The 19,809-nt window shown below is 39.8% G+C and overlaps 2 protein-coding genes across 2 annotated transcripts in view; both read left to right on the forward strand.

Annotated features, from left to right (window-relative positions):
• LOC109821871 overlaps positions 1-9,173 on the forward strand; it is a 33,220-nt gene extending 24,047 nt beyond the window's left edge. The window contains exons 3-7 of the mRNA XM_020388026.1: positions 8-496; positions 851-1,190; positions 1,864-1,962; positions 2,039-2,159; positions 8,768-9,173. Coding sequence (XP_020243615.1) covers positions 8-496; positions 851-1,190; positions 1,864-1,962; positions 2,039-2,159; positions 8,768-8,982 — 1,264 coding nt within the window. The 3' untranslated portion in view covers positions 8,983-9,173. The remainder of the gene's footprint in view (positions 1-7; positions 497-850; positions 1,191-1,863; positions 1,963-2,038; positions 2,160-8,767) is intronic.
• Positions 13,634-16,501, forward strand: LOC109820327. The gene is made up of 2 exons (XM_020386456.1): positions 13,634-15,403; positions 16,262-16,501. The coding sequence occupies exons 1-2, from the start codon at positions 14,990-14,992 to the stop codon at positions 16,319-16,321; spliced, it is 474 nt and encodes a 157-aa protein (XP_020242045.1). The 5' UTR covers positions 13,634-14,989; the 3' UTR covers positions 16,322-16,501.

Raw genomic sequence — 19,809 nt, forward strand, 5'->3', positions numbered from 1 at the left:
CCGACAGCGTCTTCTTTAATCTCAACGGGGTTAAGATTCACCACAAGATCAGTCACCATCAAGGAACCGAAGAAGCTCGGAGCGACGGAGCCGCGAAGATCGGGGTTCCTATTGTTTTGTTGCATGGGTTTGGGGCCTCGGTGTTCTCCGACAGCGTCTTCTTTAATCTCAACGGGGTTAAGATTCACCACAAGATCAGTCACCATCAAGGAACCGAAGAAGCTCGGAGCGACGGAGCCGCGAAGATCGGGGTTCCTATTGTTTTGTTGCATGGGTTTGGGGCCTCGGTGTTCTCGTGGGATCGGGTGATGAAGGGCCTTGCTCGAGTTGCTGGGTCGAAGGTTCTCGCGTTTGATCGGCCCGCGTTTGGTTTGACTTCGAGGGAGGTTGAGAGGAAGGAGGAGACGGGTTTGAATCCTTATTCGATGGCGTTTTCAGTGATGGCTACGATTTCTTTTATCGAAATGCTGGGGGCTGGAAAGGCCGTTTTAATGGGGTAATTTTATTTTATTTTTATTTTTCAATGCGGAGTAGAAAAAGTTCCCTTATGGTTTGTAGGAATGACGGGAAAATATGCTTAAACTCAAAACAATTATCCTGTTTTTCGATATAAACAAAAAAAAATTCAATGTAACAATCATATACAGGTTTATACGAATTATGGCGTAGTGAAGTTAATTCGTAGAGCAGTTTTTCTTGTCAAAATGGGAATCGAGGGGTGCTAGGTGCTAGTAAATACTTTGGTTGGTGAGTACTACTAGAAGTATTGTCACTGAGGGGGGTTATCTGCAAATTTGCTTTTTTTTTTTAATTCACTCAAACAAGAATTGAGTTGAGAATTGGGTTTCAGGCACTCGGCTGGTTGCCTTGTAGCAGTTAATACCTACTTTGAAGCTCCAGAGAAGGTTGCAGCATTGATCTTGGTTGCTCCGGCGATTGTTGCACCATTTATTATGAAGAAAGGGGAGAAAAGGAATGGGGTTGGGGAAGAGAAACAAATGGAAGATGGGGATGCAAATATTGGATCCCAAGAGAACCCTTTTATTAGGATTTTGGAGGCTATAAGTAAGTTGTATAAATTTATTGCAGGATTTGTGTTTCGAATTCTGAAAGGGATGAGAGATATGGTTGGCTCGATATATACGAAAGTTTTGGCCGTGGTGTTAAGATCAGGTCTTGCTTTGATGCTGGTAAGATTGAGAACATTGCCTTTTATATAGATGAAATCATACATAGTCCCCCCCTCCTTAAAGTTTGGCATTAATTTAGAAGAACTATTATGTTTTGTGCTTCAAAGGTGGGGTATAACCATGTCTGTTATTCAATAAAGCTTCACAATGAATATCTTGAACGCAGAAATTTTGTAACCTTGTGAATATTGACCCACCGTATCAGCATATGAATGCTTAATCCATGGAAGTAAATCGTTACTGCAAAAAAGTATGAAATCTTCAATTTGTCATTTCTTTATAAATAACAACATTGACAGAAACATACCCTGTAATGCAAAATCTTCAGTACTACTATGTTGACCCATGTGTTGGACATCATATTGGAAGCAAAACTTCTTTCGGTGTCGTTGTTTTGCGTTTTAGAATTTGTTGTATATTAGCAGTGTAAAGATACGAGAAGGAAACTAATTCTTTTCCTTTTTGTTAGTTTTTATTGTTGCCTTTCAGGGGTTAACGTTACAAATTGAATCCTTTTCTCTTTTTTTTCCCCCTTTTTTATTTCTTTTTTTTGTGGGTCACTTTTTATTCTTGCACTGATCTTATATGCTGGAAATAATTCCTCTATCATGAACGCTATTCTATTTTTTTTATAATTTTTTTAGGAGTGATCGGGTATTAATGCTTATTACAGGTTAGGATGATCATGGATAAGTTTGGAATACTGGCTATTCGAAATGCATGGTATGATGCAAGTCAGGTCACTGACCATGTTCTGCAAGGTTACACAAAGGTCATTTTTACTCTAATTTGTAATTAGCTGTCTACTTCATAATATAGAATGTTATTCTTAACTTGTAATTCTGCAGCCATTGAGAGCTAGAGGTTGGGATAAAGCCCTTCTAGAGTACACAGTAGCCATGATTACAGATTCTGCTTCAAAATCCATGACACCATTGGCCAAAAGGCTCGCTGATATTAAGTGCCCAGGTTCGATCAATGAGGGTTTTTTTTTGGTGTGCCTTCCTTTCTTTTTAAAGAAATAGATTTTGCTCATTAGGCACCTCCTTTTGGTTCTCTTCTTAAGATCTAGTTCCTTACAAGTTTCTTTACCATAGACTCATCTTGTTTTTCTTTTAGTAAAGCGATTTATAAAAGTGAATGTATAGATTTATTGGGGGAAAAACACAAAATAGTCTCCAATGTGTTGCACGCAGCGGAAATTTCGGCAGCACTTCGGCAGCACTTCGGCAGCACAACAAGAGAGTTAGGTCGTAATAGGAAATCATGTTTCACCAAGGAAACAAAAACCTTAAGCAAAATATCTCAACCAAGTGAGATATCAGCTCTTCCACTCATCAGTTCTAGGACTGACCTGTCGAGGGAACCTAAAAGCTATTACAAATCACATAAATAGCGAGACAACCAATTTTACGTGGTTCGGCAAATTGCCTACGTCCACGGGGCAAGGAAGGGGGGAGATCTACTATTAGAGAGAATATAAATAGGGTTTACACACACACAAGATCTCACAACTAAAACCCTCACAATCTCTCTCTCAAAAGGATACTCAAAACCCTAAAAGGGGCTGCTCAAACTCCTTCTCAAAACACCGGCTCTCTGTTTTCTTTCGCCGTAGTTTTTCTTTCACCCGCACTGCTTGCACCAAAACCTAAGAAAAGAAAACGCGTTGGAATTTATACAGATGAAATTCGGGTGGGCCATCACAAAGAAAAAAAAATGTGTTCCGCTTGCGCGTTCACACTTGCCGCATGCTTCCCCCACGTGAGCGCGTACCTGTTGCTCAATTCAGGTGGGTGTGGCCCTACGCTTCACAATTCTCCACCTCGGTGAAGTTTTCTCAAAACTAAGCCGACACCAAATGCATCCAAATGTCCCACTTGTTGTGTCTAGTACGTCGTGAAACAATTCACGATAACGGACTCAATCCACAACAAGTCGAGAACCCGAATGAGAGCTCAAATAATCTCAACCCCATCAAAATCAACTAATCCAAAACCGGCTGCATTATAAAGACTGTCTACGTATCCTCTTGCCCAAGGAATCAAGTCGAACGTAGTTCACCAAAATGGTCGCCAACGGTTTCAATAATCACGAATGTGCAATAAGTTTCGACAATGATCAAACTTGTTGCTCGGAACCATCTTAGTGAGCATATCCGCCGGATTATCCTTCGTGTTGACCTTCACAATCTCCACATCGCCATCTTTAAGAACATCGCGAACAAAGTGATAACGAACGTCAATGTGCTTCGTCCGCGCATGAAAAACATGATTCTTCGCCAAATAGATAGCACTCATGCTATCACAATAAATAGTGACGGACCTCAGCGATATACCAAGTTCCTCCAAAAGTCCTCGAAGCCAAATAGCCTCCTTCGCAACCTTCGTAACTGCTATATACTCTGCCTCCATCGTAAACAAAGCTACTGTCGACTGTAAGGTGCATCTCCAACATACCGACACACGGGTCAAAGTAAACACATACCCTGTCATAGACCGGCGCTTATCCAAATCCCCGGCATAATCCGAATCAACATAACCAATGCATAACTGCCCACCTGTAGTGTCCCTCTCATAAACCAAACCAATATTGAGCGTACCTCGAATGTACCTCAAAATCCATCTCACGGCGTCCCAATGACCCACTCCTGAATCGTGCATGTATCTTGAAACCATGCTCACCGCCTGTGACAAATCCGATCTCGTACATACCATCACATACATCATGCTCCCAACCGCGCTCGCATATGGAGTCTTCGACATCAACTCTCGATCTTCAATTATCTTCGGTGAAAGATCAGCTGAAAGCTTCAAATGGGCTCCCAAAGGTACACCAACTGGCTTCGTATCCATGCTAATATGGAATCGCTGTAGAACCTTCTTCAAATAAGCCACCTGTGTCAAACAAATTCTGCCCTTCTTCTTGTCTCCGCCGATCTCCATCCCTAGCATGCGCTTCGCCTAGCCTAAGTCCTTTATCTCAAACTCATTTGAAAGCTGAACTTTTAACTCATTTATAACCGACCTGAAAATAGAGGCAACCAACATATCATCGACATAAAGTAACAAATAGATATACGCACCTCCTTTTAACTTGCGAAAATATACGTAAGGATCAAACTGGCTCCGAGTGTACGAATGACCAATCATAAAACCATTAAATCATCTATACCACTGTCGAGGAGACTGCTTCAAACCGTATAGCGATTTTTTCAACCTGCAAACCTACTTATCTTTCCCTGCAGCTCGGAATCCCAATGGTTGAGTCATATATATTTCTTCATCAAGATCACCATGAAGAAATATCGTCTTCACATCCAACTGATCTAACTCCAAATCATACTGTGTCACCAAAGCTAGCAAAATCCGAATCGAAGAATGCTTCACCACCGGAGAAAAAACCTTATTATAGTCAATACATTCCTTCTGTGCATAGCCCTTTGCAACCAACCTAGCTTTGAACCTCAATGGAGTGCCCTCAATGCCCTCCTTCGTGTATACCCACCTGCAACCAATTGCCTTCCGTCCATTTGGAAGCTCAACAAGCTCCCATGTATCGTTCTTATGAAGAGATTCCATCTCCTCCTGCATAGCCACCTGTCACGAATTAGCCTCTGAACTCTGCTCGGCCTCTCTGAATGTAGTAGGCACCAACTCATCGATCCTCTCCACCGGAAGTGCATACGCAACTGTGTTGGCATATCGTGCTGGCATCTGTATGTTTCTCCTCTGTCTCCGAACAGCAATTGAATCCTGAACCTGAGCCGTCGGTCCCTGATCCTGCACATCGGTACTCGTATCCCTCGTGTCATCGTCGTGCTCGCCTGGCGTCACCTCAGTCGGCACTCTAATGGATACTGTACCATCTGGATAATGTGGAGCTGCATCGATCTCCACCACCTGTGATATCTCCTCCGTCGGGTCGCTCTCCACCTGATGAGAGCTGAAAGCTTCAAGATAGAAGGCTCATCAAACGTGACGTCCCTACTCAGCACAATCTTCTTATCAATTAGATCCCAAAGCTTGTATCCCTTGACACCACGCTTGAATCCTATAAATATGGCATTCCTAGCTCGATGTTCCAACTTATCAGTTCTCACATGATAAAATACAGGGCACCCGAATACCTTGAGCTGGTCATAATCTCGTGCTGGCTCTCCCGACCACATCTTCATAGGGGTCTTCCCCTCAATCGCAGATGAAAGCAACCTATTAATGAGGTGGCTCGCATATGTAAATGTCTCAGCCCAAAAGATTTTCTCCAAATCACTTTGCGACAATAAGCATCGGATCTTCTCCAGTAAAGATCGATTCAACCTCTCTGTCACCCTATTTTGCTGCGGTGTATGACTAACCGTGAAGTGCCTCTCTATGCCCTCGTCTCGACATAGCTGCAGAAAGGGGTCTGAAGTATATTCACCACCGTTATCGGATCGCAACGTCTTGATCTTTCTCCCAGTCTGCAGTTCCAATCTCTTCTTCTACTCCACGAATATATCTAGGACTTCACTCTTCTTTGTCATGGTATACACCCAACATCGCCTAGAATAGTCATCAACGAACGTGACGAACCAATATCGACTACCAAGTGATGCAGTCTTGGTGAGACCCCAAACGTCTGTGTGCACGTAGTCCAGGATGCCCCTCGTCTGATGAATGATAGTTTCGAACTTCACCTTCGTCTTCTTGCCAAGAACACAGTGCTCATAAAATTTCACTTTACCATTCTTGGCTTTCTTCAATAGCCCATGTTTGCACAAAGTTTGCAGTGACTTCTCTCCTGTGTGTCCCAACCTATAATGCCAAAGCCTGCTCATGTCCGCCTCTGAAATAGCCGAAGCAACCTGGCTAATCTCGGTGCTTCCCTTTAGATAGTATAAGTTCTGACTGCGTACTCCTTTCATCACCATCAAGGATCCCTTAGTAACATTTGCTACAGCGTCTTTAAATGTCACATTGAATCCCTTTGCCTCTAAAGCTTCAACTGAGATAAGATTCTTCTTTAGCTGAGGAACTAATCTCACCTCCTTCAATTCATGGACTACTCCATTGTGCATCCTAATCTGCACGGTACTTATCCCACAAATACCACAGGATTGATCATTTCCCATGATTACAACTCTCCCATCGAGCTTCTCAAAAGATGCAAACCAATCTCGCCTAGGGGTCACATGATAGGTAGCACCAGAATCAAGCTTTCAATCTGATACATCCAAGTGGTTCACCTCCGGAGTAATCAATAAAGAAAAGGTCGAATCATCAGAATCATCGCCTTTCGCAACGTTCACCTCATTGGTCTTCGGGCCCTTTTTCTTGCTATTCTCATTCTCCTTGAGCTTCGGGCAGTCTCTCTTCCAATGTCCCTGCTCCTTACAGAATGCACATTGGTTCTTTGCTAACTGGTAATGACCTCTAGACTTTGACCTTCCTCTATTACCACCTTTCGGATATGGGCTTCTACCTCTCGTCGATAAGGCCTCTTCTGAAGTACTAGCGCGGAAAGTATCTTTGTCCTTCCTCCTCAAATCGTAGTTCGTCAAAGCGTTAGTTACTTCACTATAGCTGATAGAAGATCTCTTATTCAACAAAGTGAGAACAAATGTGTCATACTCCTCATCCGGTAAGAAGCTCAATAAGATAATAGCATTGTACTCATCCGAAATCTTCTCATCAACATTTGTCAAGTCCGACAACAACTTAGTATAGTTGTTCATATCCCGCTAGTGAGCTGCCTCTAGACATCTGAAATCTAAAGAGTCTTCGCAGCAAGTGCAACATGTTCTCAACACTCTTTGTGAGATACTTGTTATTGAGAATTTTTCACATCTTCATTGCAGACGTCACCCCAATCATATCATATTTCAGTTCCTGTTCCAAACAGGACCTGATCACCCCACACGCGTTCCTATTCATCTTCTCCCATATCGCCTCATCATATTTAAGTGGCCTCTCATGGATCATGATGGTCTCTTCCAAATTCTGAGCATTGAGCGCATCCTGTACGTCGCTCATCCACAAACCAAAGTTGATTTTGTCGTCATACTTCACCACACTAATCTTAGTGTTCTGAAAACCAACTTGTATTGTACTCGCCATCGACTTGCTGTTTTTACCTTCTTCTCTCATTACAAACTAACTCCAAATTGTAGAGAAAGAATAAATTTGATAGAAATTAGGAACCACCCAACTGAACCCTAAATCGGATTCTAAATAGATCTCCTATCCACACGAGTAAAGTAAAATCTCCAACGGCAACTCCTAATGCTATCTCCATCGAAGCCTAGAACTCCAAGAACCAAGTTTCACACAAGAATCTTTCTCCACCAAACTCAAAAATCCTAGATCTGAAACCTGGGTTCTGATACCACTTGTTGCGTGCAACGAAAATTTCGACAGCACTTCTGCAGCACAACAAGAGAGTCAGGTTGTAATAGGAAATCCTGTTTCACCAAGAAAACAAGAACCTTAAGCAAAATATACCAACCAAGTGAGATATCAGCTCTTCCTCTCATCAGTTCTAGGACTGACCTGTCGAGGGAACCTAAAAGCTATTACAAATCACACAAATAGCGAGACAACCAATTTTATGTGGTTCGGCAAATTGCCTACGTCCACGGGGCAAGGAAGGGGGATCTACTATTAGAGAGAATATAAATAGGGCTTACACACACACAAGATCTCACAAATAAAACCCTCACAATCTCTCTCTCAAAAGGATACTCAAAACCCTAAAAGGGGTTGCTCAAACTCCTTCTCAAAACACCAGCTCTCTATTTTCTTTCGCCGTAGTTTTTCTTTCACCCGCACTGCTTGCACCAAAACCTAAGAAAAGAAAACGCGTTGGAATTTATACAGATGAAATTCGGGTGGGCCATCACAAAGAAAAAAAAACCACGTTCCGCTTGCGCGTTCACACTTGCCGCATGCTTCCCCCACGTGAGCGCGTACCTGCTGCTCAATTCACGTGGGTGTGGCCCCACGCTTCACACAATGATGATATGTTTCCCCCCTTAGGAAAGTCCAAAGGTAATAAGTGAACAATGCTTATTTATTGTCTCTTTTTAATTAGAGTTTGAGACCTCAACCTGCTATTGAATCGATCGTTAATCCTTTACAATGGCAATCTTCTAATAAAAAGCAAAATAAATTTTACGGCAAACTCCTAAGATCAAGATAAAATCTTAAAAGTCCTTCCAAAAAATCCTAATAAATCCTATTTACATTAGATGGTCGGTCCACCATTGTCCTGCATCACAGTGTACTTCACAGTGCCAAGTGTAGAATTTCGTACTGTATCTTCACTACTTTCAAATGCCACCCTTTAGTCGCATGACTCCTCGTGCATTTTTAAGGTCATGCAACCAAAGTATAGCATTTAGTTTAGAGAACAAAAAGTCTATAAGAAGGGAACGGATGATATGAAGCTATAAGGAAATGTGTGAACTTTAAAGCATAAGGCATACAAGCAAACTGTTTGCTATATCTTCTTCTTCTTCAATTTATCTTAAGCTATTGCTGGAAATTGTAGAATTCATTTTCTCCTTTAGTCTAATTCTTTTTCTATTTCTGATGCAGTGCTGATAGTGACTGGAGACACTGACCGCCTAGTGCCCTCATGGAATGCTGAGCGTCTGTCAAAGGCCATACCTAACTCCACATTCGAACTGATCAAGAATTGTGGGCACCTCCCTCATGAAGAGAAGGTCGAAGAGTTTCTAATGGTCGTTGAGAGATTCCTCCAAAATGTTTTTGGCCCACAAGCGAGGCAATTTTCAGCATCAGCACCATAACTGGAAACATCAAAAGGTCTTCTTTCTGCCTCAACGCTTCAGGTGACGCAGGAGTCAAGCAACTTTGCCTTTCATTATTTCCTACTTTCTTGATTTATCTGAGGTTTGTGGAGGTTTCTATTGGTTGTATACATAAATTGCTCATTCAGTAAATAAAAGCAGGGGAATGTTATTGATGAAGTCAAAATTTAGTCCACAAATTTCACCATGGCATATTCAACTATAGGGATAGATTTCTTCGACGGAGTTCCTTATTACTGTAGTTAGTCTAGACCTGAGCAGCACAATACAGCAAAATGTTGCCAGGTTCTTCAACAGTATCCTTAGGATTACTGCAAGTTCTTTTCAACTACTACAATTATCCACGACATAATGCCACTGCATGGAATCTTTGTGACGATTCTACCCGTAGTTGCATGGAATCCTGTTTCCTGAGGTTCACGGAACGGGAACGGTAGTGCGGTATGGCACTTACTTGGAATCACGTATGAAAGGTAGGTTTATATGGTATGCTAGGGGACGTGAAACGCTTTAGGTTCTGTTTTTAAATATAAGAATCCAATTGTCTTAATGTAAAATTTTCTGCAAGAGTCAAATTCAATGATTGGTAATGGTAAAAGAAATTCCAAGTTGCAATTAGTGTAAACTTTTTGTTGTTTATTTGTGCTGAAATTGAATTCTAAATTGGGTCACCGGATACATGAACCAATTTGCTAGTGTACTGCATTCTGGAACGATTGAACCTGGGTTGTGGTTTGCTACAGTGTCCCACGTTCTCGACATCTATGATTCTACCCTATGAATTGAAGCTTTTCCATCAATTTCCTTGAGAATTGTCTCACATTCATTCAATTCAATGTGTGAGTTTGGTCTGACAAAGACATGAAATGGGGTTTAGTCTCACCTTAGAATGACAGTTGGATGGATATAGGGTTGAAATTGGACTCAAGACTCAATTAGGTATCATTTCTTGCGAGTCAATTTGGATCCAAATAGATTAGCCTAGTTTGTCTTCGCTTCTTACCCAACAATTACCAGGGTCCAATTTAGAGCACATGCATCTAATCTCAAGAGATACAAGGTATAATTAATATCATGTATACTAAGCAAGCATCACATATTAGCATTTAGGAATCCAGACGTACATGATAACTTTTAGGTCTTCCAAGCCAGATAATATAGATTTTTCAAGTGGAAGAATACAAGTCGGCCACCGAATAAAGAGAAAGTAGGGTTCAAGTTGTTGTGCGCAGCGGAAATTTCGGCAGAGTTTCTGGTGCACAATAAGAGAGAAAGATCGATAAGAATTTTTGTTTCTCAAAGGGAACAAGAATCTGAAGCCTAATATCCCATCAAAGTGGGATATTAGCTCTTCCTCTCGTCAGCTCTAGGACTGCGCGTCGAGAGATCCTAAAAACTATTACAATGACCACAAACTCAAACAAACCAATTTTACGTGGTTCGGCAAACTGCCTACGTCCACGGGGCAAGGAGGGGGAGATCTACTATTAGAGGGAGATAATACAACTAGGGTTTACAACCACTCAATCTAAACCCTCACACAATTATCTCTCTCAAAAGCCTCACACAAAATACAGCCGTCAACACCCAAGAACAGCCACCAAACAAGCCAAAGAACAGCCTACTTCTGCGTTCTCCTGTTTGCACTTGCTCTCAAATCAGCCCCTTTGCACCCAACCACCTGCCTAATCCCCCTCTCAATCTTGCACCGAAAACCCTAAAATAAATGCATGGATATATATAGTCTGCTGACTTTGAGAAGCGGGTGGGCCTTCATCATGCGGAAACGTTGCCCAGCTCTCGTGGGCTCGTGGTCCCACTCACAATTCTCCACCTCGATGAAGTTTTCCCAAAACTGAGCCGACACCAAAGCATCCAAATATCCCACTTGTTATGGCTAGTACGAACTCAATCCACAACAAGTCGAGAACCCGAACGAGAGTCCAAACAATCTCACCTCATCAACTAATCCAAACCGGCTGCATCAGACATGACTGCCTACGTATCCTCTTGCCCAAGGAATCAAGCCGCCCGTAGTTCATCCAAATGGCCGCGAACGACCTCAAACCAATAGAAGAGTTCGCAACCCTTCTCCAATATCATCAACGCTGCGGCTGATAGCACCTCCAATGGCCTCAAACACCTCCACCTGAGGCGAACCAATGGCCATATCCAAACTATGTCTATCAGCTGCACTCGAATCAAAACTCAACTCATCATCTGCATCCGAATCCAAATGACTTCCATGCTGTGTCACCTCAGCTGGAATCCCAACCAATGCAGAATGATCTGGAGTATGTGAGAAAATCCTCACCCAATGTGGAGTAGCATCAATCTTCAGTTCTTCACCCACTGCGATACCTCTAAGGTCTGTCCAAAACTCTCCACCTGCTGAGAGTCAATTGGCTTCCTCATCGAAGCCTCCACCAAAGTGACACAATCAGACCTATCTTCTAATAGAGTTTTACCTCCAATCACAGCAGTTGACAACTCTTTAATAAGATGGCTCGAATATGTCGAAGCCTCAGTCCAGAAACTCTTCTGCAGACTATTGCTTGACAACAAATACCGATCCTCCTTCAGCAAGGCACGGTTCTCCAAATTTGCCACCCTATCAAGTTGTCCCAAGATTTCCTTTCCAACGAAGTGTCTCGAAATGCCGTGAGCTCGGCTCCAATACAGAAACAGGTCCATCTTGTACCTCCCATCAAAATCAGAATGAAGTACCTTCACCTTTCTATCTATCACACACTTCTTCAATCTGTTGGATACTATTAGGACTTTCTCCAAAGGGGATTTGGTTGCAACCCAAACACGTCTAGAACAGTCACCAACAAATGAAACCAAACTCCTATTACCTCCCAATGATGCCCTATTGGAAGGCCCCCAAACATCCACGTGAACTCCTCTAGAACGACCCTTAGCACGGTGAATAGAGGTGCCAAACTTCACCTCGGTCTTTTTGCTCACATCAACATGTTCACTGGACTTTAAATTGCAGGTCTTTACACCCTCTTTCAATCTATGTGAGGAATCAATACTAGAATGGCCAAGCCCCAAATACCGCAGTCTAGTCGAATCAACAGAAGTCGTCAGCTCTCGACCTGCCACTAAACCTCCAGTCAAGTAATACATGTTATTCCTCCTGACGTCCTTCATCAAAATACAAGAGTCTCTCGCAATCTCGAGAACCATGTCCTCAACACAAACCTTCAGACCCTCTCCAACCAAAGCTCCAATTGAGATCAAGTTCTTCCTCAAAGAAGGAACATATCTCACATCATTTAACTCTCTAACAGTCTCGTCAAACATTTTGATGCGAATTCTTCCTATCCCAAGGACCTGGCATGCACGGTTATCAGCCATGTGCACTACACCACTATCCAGCTTCTCAAAACTAGAGAACCATTCCCTTCTAGGGCACATATGATAGGTCGCAGCACTATCCAATATCCATTCAGATTCCTCCGAATAGCTATCTGTAGGACTGATAGAAAGCGAATAAATAGAAGAGTCAGAATTATTACCATCCGATACGATGTTTGCTTCTGATGATGGTTGCTTCCCTTTTCCCTTCTGCTTATTCTTCATCCATTCGTCGAGCTTTGGGCAGTCTTTCTTTCAATGACCAGTCTTCTTGTATCAAGCACACTGATCTTTTTCAATTGTAGGATGCCCTACTGTGACTTTCAATTCTTCCGGTTCGGATTCTTCCCTCTTACGACCAACGCCTCTGCTACAGACTCAGTCGAATTCTCTTTATCCTTCTTCCGAAGCTGATAATTCACCAATGCAGCAGTGACCTCACTATACGAAAGGGATGCCTTCCCATTAATAAGAGTAAGGACGAATGTCTCATATTCCTCGTCGGGTAAGGAACTCAACAACAGCAACACATTGTCCTCATCTTCAATCACGACATCCACATTCGCCAAATCCGCAAGAAGCTTAGTGTAGTGGTTCATATGATCTCTAATGGAGGTTCCCTTCTTCAATTGGAAACGATAAAGCCTCCTCTTTAAATGCAAGCGATTTTCCACACTCTTGGTCAAATACTTGCTTTCGAGAATCTCCCAAATCTCCTTTGCAGCAGTCTCATTCATCACATCATATTTTAGATATTGAGTCAAACAAGACCTAATCACACCACACGCCGTTCGATTCATCTTCTTCCAAACTTTCTCTTCAATATCATCTGGCTTGCCATCTAACTCCAAGGTATCCTCCAAATTCTGCGCGTTCAGCGCATCCAAAACCTCGCATCTCCATAATCCAAAGTTGTTTGTGCCATTAAATTTCTCCACATCTATCTTCATAGAGTGGATATTCAAACTCTGAATGGTCTTCGCGCCAGAAGAACCACCCTCGACACTCGAAGCACCTTCTTTCCCCGACATCTTACGCACCAACGAACAAAGAATAGATCCAAAACTGAAAGATAGAGTATTTACCAAAAGATCTCACCTTTATCACCAAACGAAGCCCTAGATGAGTCTCCAAATTGATCTACTCCTCCAAATAGCCCAAGCGTAGCCCGAGCTCTGATACCACTTGTTGTGCGCAGCGGAAATTTCGGCAGAGTTTCTAGTGCACAATAGGGCAAGGAGGGGGAGATCTACTATTAGAGGGAGATAATACAACTAGGGTTTACAACCACTCAATCTAAACCCTCACACAATTATCTCTCTCAAAAGCCTCACACAAAATACAGTCGTCAACACCCAAGAACAGCCACCAAACAAGCCAAAGAACAGCCTACTTCTGCGTTCTCCTGTTTGCACTTGCTCTCAAATCAGCCCCTTTGCACCCAGCCACCTGCCTAATCCCCCTCTCAATCTTGCACCGAAAAACCCTAAAATAAATGCATAGATATATATAGTCTGCTGACTTTGAGAAGCGGGTGGGCCTTCATCATGCGGAAACGTTGCCCAGCTCTCGTGGGCTCGTGGTCCCACTCACACAAGTAACAATGAGCTTCCTTCTTCTACAGGTGAGTGTAGCAGGAGTCAATCACGATAACCTTCATGAATCAACAAATCTCAAAGATGACAACTCTTCCTTCTTTGAATTCAATGGTGTTAAAATCCACCATAAGATTTGTGAGTGCCAAAACGAAAATGAAGGAAATGATGCTGTTAAATTGCCTATGAGGCTATGATATTGTTGCATGGATTTTTGGCCAGTATTTTCTCTTGGGATAAAGTTATGAAGCCTCTCAGTGAGTTGGTTGGGTCTAAAGTCCTTGCTTATGATCGACCAGGCTTTGGATTGACTTCGCGGACCGGTTATCTTGGACCGTCGGATTATGGCGGCGGTGAATCTACACCGTCGAATCCATACTCTTGTCGTTCTCTGTGTTGGCTACTCTTTCCTTCATAGTATTTTTGGGTGCTCAAAAAGTTATTCTTGTGGGGCAAGAAAAAGGTTCTTTGTTTGAGTTTTTGATTCATCTTTAATCTTATTTTAAAACTTTATATGGCATGTTCAGGCTTGAGAAGTTTAATTAAACTTCTCTGAGTTTGGATAATAAATGACCTCGAATGAGTTACAAATGTTTGCTCAAATTTATGCTCAGTTTTTTTTTCTTTTGAATTCCCAGCAAAGAGATTGGAATTTGAGGTTTTTATCAGAAATGATATCTTAAGTTGTTCTGCTCAAGATACCGAGAAAGATGCATAATTTCTCACTATGCATAATTTATATCTCTGTATTCTTTCCTTTCTCGGTTTGCTTCAGCATGGTTTTGTTGTTTGTTGGGATGTTTTGTTAAGTTCATTTTAATGAAACAACGGGGTCATGTTCAAACTTTAATTACAAACTAGTCGAGAAACACGGATGAAACATTCTCAAAACTGGAACAAGTTAAAAGTGTTTGTACAAATTCGAGCTCATCTCTTCATTTTCTTTGAATTTCTGGCAAAGGGATTGGAATTTTTTTTTGTTTTTTTAACCCATAAATGAGGTCTTTTTCAAGCTTCTTGATAAAATGAAGGAAACCAAATTTTCTTTTACTTTTCAAAAAAAATATGTTTCTTCTCCAATAATTTTAACTGAATTAAATTGTGTTAGACACTGTGCTGGTTGCCTTGTAGCAATTAACACATACTTTCAAGCTCCAGAGAAAGTCTCTGCTCTGATTTTGTCGGCACCAGCAATGATTGCACCATGGTTTTCCAAAGAGACAGAGAATGAGACAGCGATGGGGAATGGAGAAGACTGGAATTCGAAATCAAAATATCGAGAAGGATCTTTTGCTAGAATTTGGAAGGTTTTTGTCAAGCTATACAAGGTCACAAGAAAGTTTATATGGAAGATGTTCAAGAGAATTAATGACTTGCTCTTCTCCATTTACACCAAGGCTTTGTGTGTGTTCTTGAGATCAGCTCTGGCTCGAGTATTGGTAAGCTTAATGAGGTTTACTAATATTCGTATGTTCTTTTTGAAGATACTATCAAAATAATCTCTTTTTTGAGCATTTCTGAAGTTGCTGTTCTCGTCTCATTACAAAGGACTTTAATCAGAAGAATATATGCATTGTCTAGCTGCATTCAAGGCTCATTTGGCTAGTACTTCAGCATAGTTCTCCAATTTAACCTTCATCATACTTAGTACAGAATTTTTCTTCTCTTCAGTTAATAAGTTTTTGATGCGGAATTCAAGTTTTGGTTTCGACATCTAACGTTCATTATCAATGAGACAATCTCTATAGAACATTCCACCATGTTACTATTGGCTACTATCTTGTGTGTCTGCGTGTGTGTTTTTTCCTGTCTTGTGTTTTGACTATGAATACTTTGTGCATGACTTTGTTTAAAATCATGTAAACTGTTGGAGATATATCTGTAACAATTGCAAGGAGCTATTGTATTTCATCCACTGCTGAAAATGAGCAAGTTCCAACATATATGTTTCTCATACTCGAACATGTCTTCAAATTTTTATTGCCTATTTTACCTCATTAAATCTTCTGATTTCCTGCGTTTACAGTTAAGTAGCCACTTCCACACATACAAAATTTGCAATTTTCCAAAATCATACATTCAGGAATTTCTCGCAGTTATTGTCGATAGAAACAAAGGGGGGAAATTTTATAGTTCATACCAACTACATCCAAACTTAAACTATGAGCTATCTTAAATTTCACACATTTACGCAGACATAATTCATTCATATAATAAGAGAACCAAGTTCTGAACAAAGCATGTATATTTGGTAGTCTTAGTTGAACCTTGTAATAAATTTTCTTATTGATTTACAGCTGAGGAATCTGGTAGATAAGCTCTGTCAATCAGGTATTCGATTTGCGTCAAGTCAGTGACGATATAATAAATGGTTATACCAAGGTTATTGTAATGATCTATAAATACTAAAACCATATATATTTTCCTTTTTTGCTTGTGTGGAGTTGTGCTATTTAATTTTCTGTAATGTTTTATGTTGGCCTCTTTGTTTTGATGATGTTTAACAAACAATTTATCACTAATGTTGTTTGTCTAGTGTTTGTGTATTTCTATTTATTGTAGACAAACAACGTGTTGGAGGATGGATAGAATTGCGCATTCATGATCATATCCAATGGAGGTTGGCGGAATAGTGGTTGAAGCCTTGCAATTCAAGTTAAAAATTCAAGTTCAAGCTTCATCCGCGAGTGTACCAAGATAGAGCTTATTGAAGATCAAGATCAAGCTTGGGTAACATTAGTTTAGGTTTACATTATGTGTGTTGGTACTTTAAGCTCAATCATATATACACACACATTACATTGGTTTCATTATATATATATAGTTATATATATATACAACACAAGCTTTGTTTATATATATATATATATATATATATATGAGAAAAATGGGTATGGATTTCCAAGTATATATAAATATGAATTTACATCTTTCATATTTATTGTTTTTGGTTTTTCAAGTTTAAATATGAAACAATTGATTATAATTGGAAAATACATTTTTGTTTCATGTTTATATGCTTACATATGATTTCATCAATATCAATTTTATTTAGTTCAATAAAATCATGTTTATTGTTTTGAAAGTTTACAAAACAAGTATTTTTGTGAAAATATTATTTTCATGGTTTATGGACTTAACAATCATTCATTAAGTCCACAAAATTATTTTGTAAAGTTTCAAAACATGGTTTAGCCAAAATGTCAAAATTCATGTATTCACATTTTTATGTTTTGGACTATTTTGCAAAATAATGATATTTCGTATTTGGGAGGTCCTTTTTGAAAACCAGTTTTTGTAGCATGTTTATTATCATGTCTACAATCATTTCCCAAAGTTTCATAATTTTTAGAATTTATTTGATATTTTTTATGACAACCAAGAAAATGTTTTAATCAAGTTTAACAAGGGTTTAAGTTTTGTTTAAGTGTGTTTAAAAGCTTTTAAGCATATTTGAGTTTGAGTTTGTGAATTCAATTCCACAAGAGCTTGAGGAGATCATCTATTGGAGTTTGAGCAATCAACTATTCCCCCTCCATCTCTTGTCATATATTGAGAAATTTTCTAAACTCTTTTCTAGCTTTATATTTATTTGTTTGATTATCATCTTATTAAAGCTAGTTTTATATTGAGTTTAGATTTGATTAATCTCATTGTTACACACACCCACTTGAGCTTATTGTATTTGCATTCATAATATATTTGGGGTTGTGAGAGATAGTAACATTGAGTTGTGCCTAATTGAGTTCTCACCTTTTTAGAGAACAATCATTTGTTGTGCTTAATTTGTGAAGTTCACTTTGTAACACACTTGTACACCGAGAGGAGTGTGTGATGAGGACGGAGTCGATACCGAGAGGAGTGGCGTCGGTGGCCTAGTGAGAGGTGATAATTCCGAGCACTTGAGGGAGTCGATACGTGAGGACCAACACTTGAGGTTATAACTTGTGTATGTACATTGTGAGAATTTGTGAGAGTTGTCGGTTGACTTGATAACCGAGTGTGTAGAGTTTTTTGTTAGCTAGAAAACCGAGTGTGTAGAGAAGTTTCGGCTTCCAAACCGCGTTGTGTAGTGGATTCTCCTCGAGAGTGGGGAGCGGGGACGTAGGACGGAAAGTCCGAACCTCGTGAACATATAACGTGTTTGGTTTGCATTAGCGCACTTATAACTGTTCATCTTATAGCCTATTGCATCTTGTTTGTTTCACTTTTGTGATAGTTTATATATCCTTGCATACATCATATAGTATATCTCATTGCTAGGATATATCACCTTTGTATATAGTATATCTCATTGCTAGGATATATCACCTTTGTTCATATTGCATATTCTTGCTCATAAGTAATTGTATATCATATATATCACCTTTGTTCATATTGCATATTCTTGCTCATAAGTAATTGTATATCATCTTGCAAGAACATATGTGTTAATAAGTTTTAAATTGGCATAAAATCAGATTAGATTAGCATAAACCCTATTAACCCCCACTCTAGGGTTCTTTCCTAACGGTCTTAGGGTCTAACATTTTATTCATTGCTAATACAGCCATTGGGAGCAAAAGGTTGGGAAATGGCCCTCTTGGAGTATACACCGGCTTTGCTTAGGGGCTGTTTGGTTGTTGTTGGTAAAATTGTGTATTTATGACACAACTTGAAAAGTTGTTGTCCACCTCATCAATTTCACTTGTATACTTTTCTTTGTTTGTTTTTTATTCCATTGGAATCATAAATTGTTTGTTTGGTTTGCAAATGTAACTTTAATTGTTTGTTTGGAAAGTGTAAAAAGTGGTCCCTACTCAAATGATCATATTGGTTAGAATTATTTATTATTATTTTTTTTGACTTCAATGTCAGCTTTCTCCTAAAATCATATCATTTTTTTTATGAAATCACTTTACAAGCCACATCAGCATATGAAATCACTTTACACTATTTTTACAACTACAAACAAATAATTGAAACTGATGAAAGCTGACATTGGGACCCATTTTTTTACACTTTCCATCCTTTTACATGGTAAAAACATACAACCAAACAGCCCCTTACTGATTCTGCAGCAGAATTTGCAGTTTCCCTAGCCTCGAGGCTTGATGACATTAAATGTCCTGGTAATCTTTTTCAGAAAGTAGTACGCTTTATTTATTTATAGGGTTATTTTGATATTAGTCCCCTAAATCTTTAATTTACTTTTCTGATGATTTGCCAGTTATACCCCTCATACAAATCCAAACCCATTAACTATTTTAACTTAAACCCATTAAGCTCTCTAAATCTATTTAATAAAACCCTAACCCAAACTCGTTTTCCACTTTATCTTCTCTAGCATCTTCTCTAACGTCTTCCCCAACGAGAATCTATTCGATGCAAATTTGGGATTAGAGCTAAAGAGAGCCGTTAGGGAAGATGTTGGAGACGATGAACTGAAAATTAGATTTGGCTTAGGGTTTTAAACAAATTTGGGGGGCTTAATGAGTATAAGTTAAAGTGGTTAGTGAGTTTGGGTTTTTGTGAGAAGGGTGTAACTAGCAATTATCAAAAAAGTTTTAAGTAAACAGAAAATACCCCCATTTCAACTAGATTTTAACGAGGGGGCTTATTATTTCAACATACTAATAGGATTTGTGAGGCCTGAGATCAATTTCAAAGATTTGGGGGGCTAATATCAACATATTGAAGATTTGGGGGGACAAAGAGCAATTTCAAAGATTGTTTTTTTATTTTATTTTATTATTATTTTTTTAATTTTTTTTCATAACCTTTATTTTCATTTTTAACGTTTTTTTGCAAAGGGGTAATGGGGTAAATTTAACAAAACTAGCATGAACTTTGGGTTATTTTGCAC

Source organism: Asparagus officinalis, chromosome 8, assembly GCF_001876935.1.
Source record: "Asparagus officinalis chromosome 8, Aspof.V1, whole genome shotgun sequence".
Taxonomy (NCBI): Eukaryota; Viridiplantae; Streptophyta; class Magnoliopsida; order Asparagales; family Asparagaceae; genus Asparagus; species Asparagus officinalis.

Excerpts from the sequence above, each read along its gene's own strand:
- LOC109820327 (XM_020386456.1), top strand. The coding sequence starts at position 14,990 with ATGAAGGAAACCAAATTTTCTTTTACTTTTCAAAAAAAATATGTTTCT. Across the intron at positions 15,404-16,261 it reads CAGCTCTGGCTCGAGTATTG|CTGAGGAATCTGGTAGATAA; the intron begins GTAAGCTTAATG and ends ATTGATTTACAG.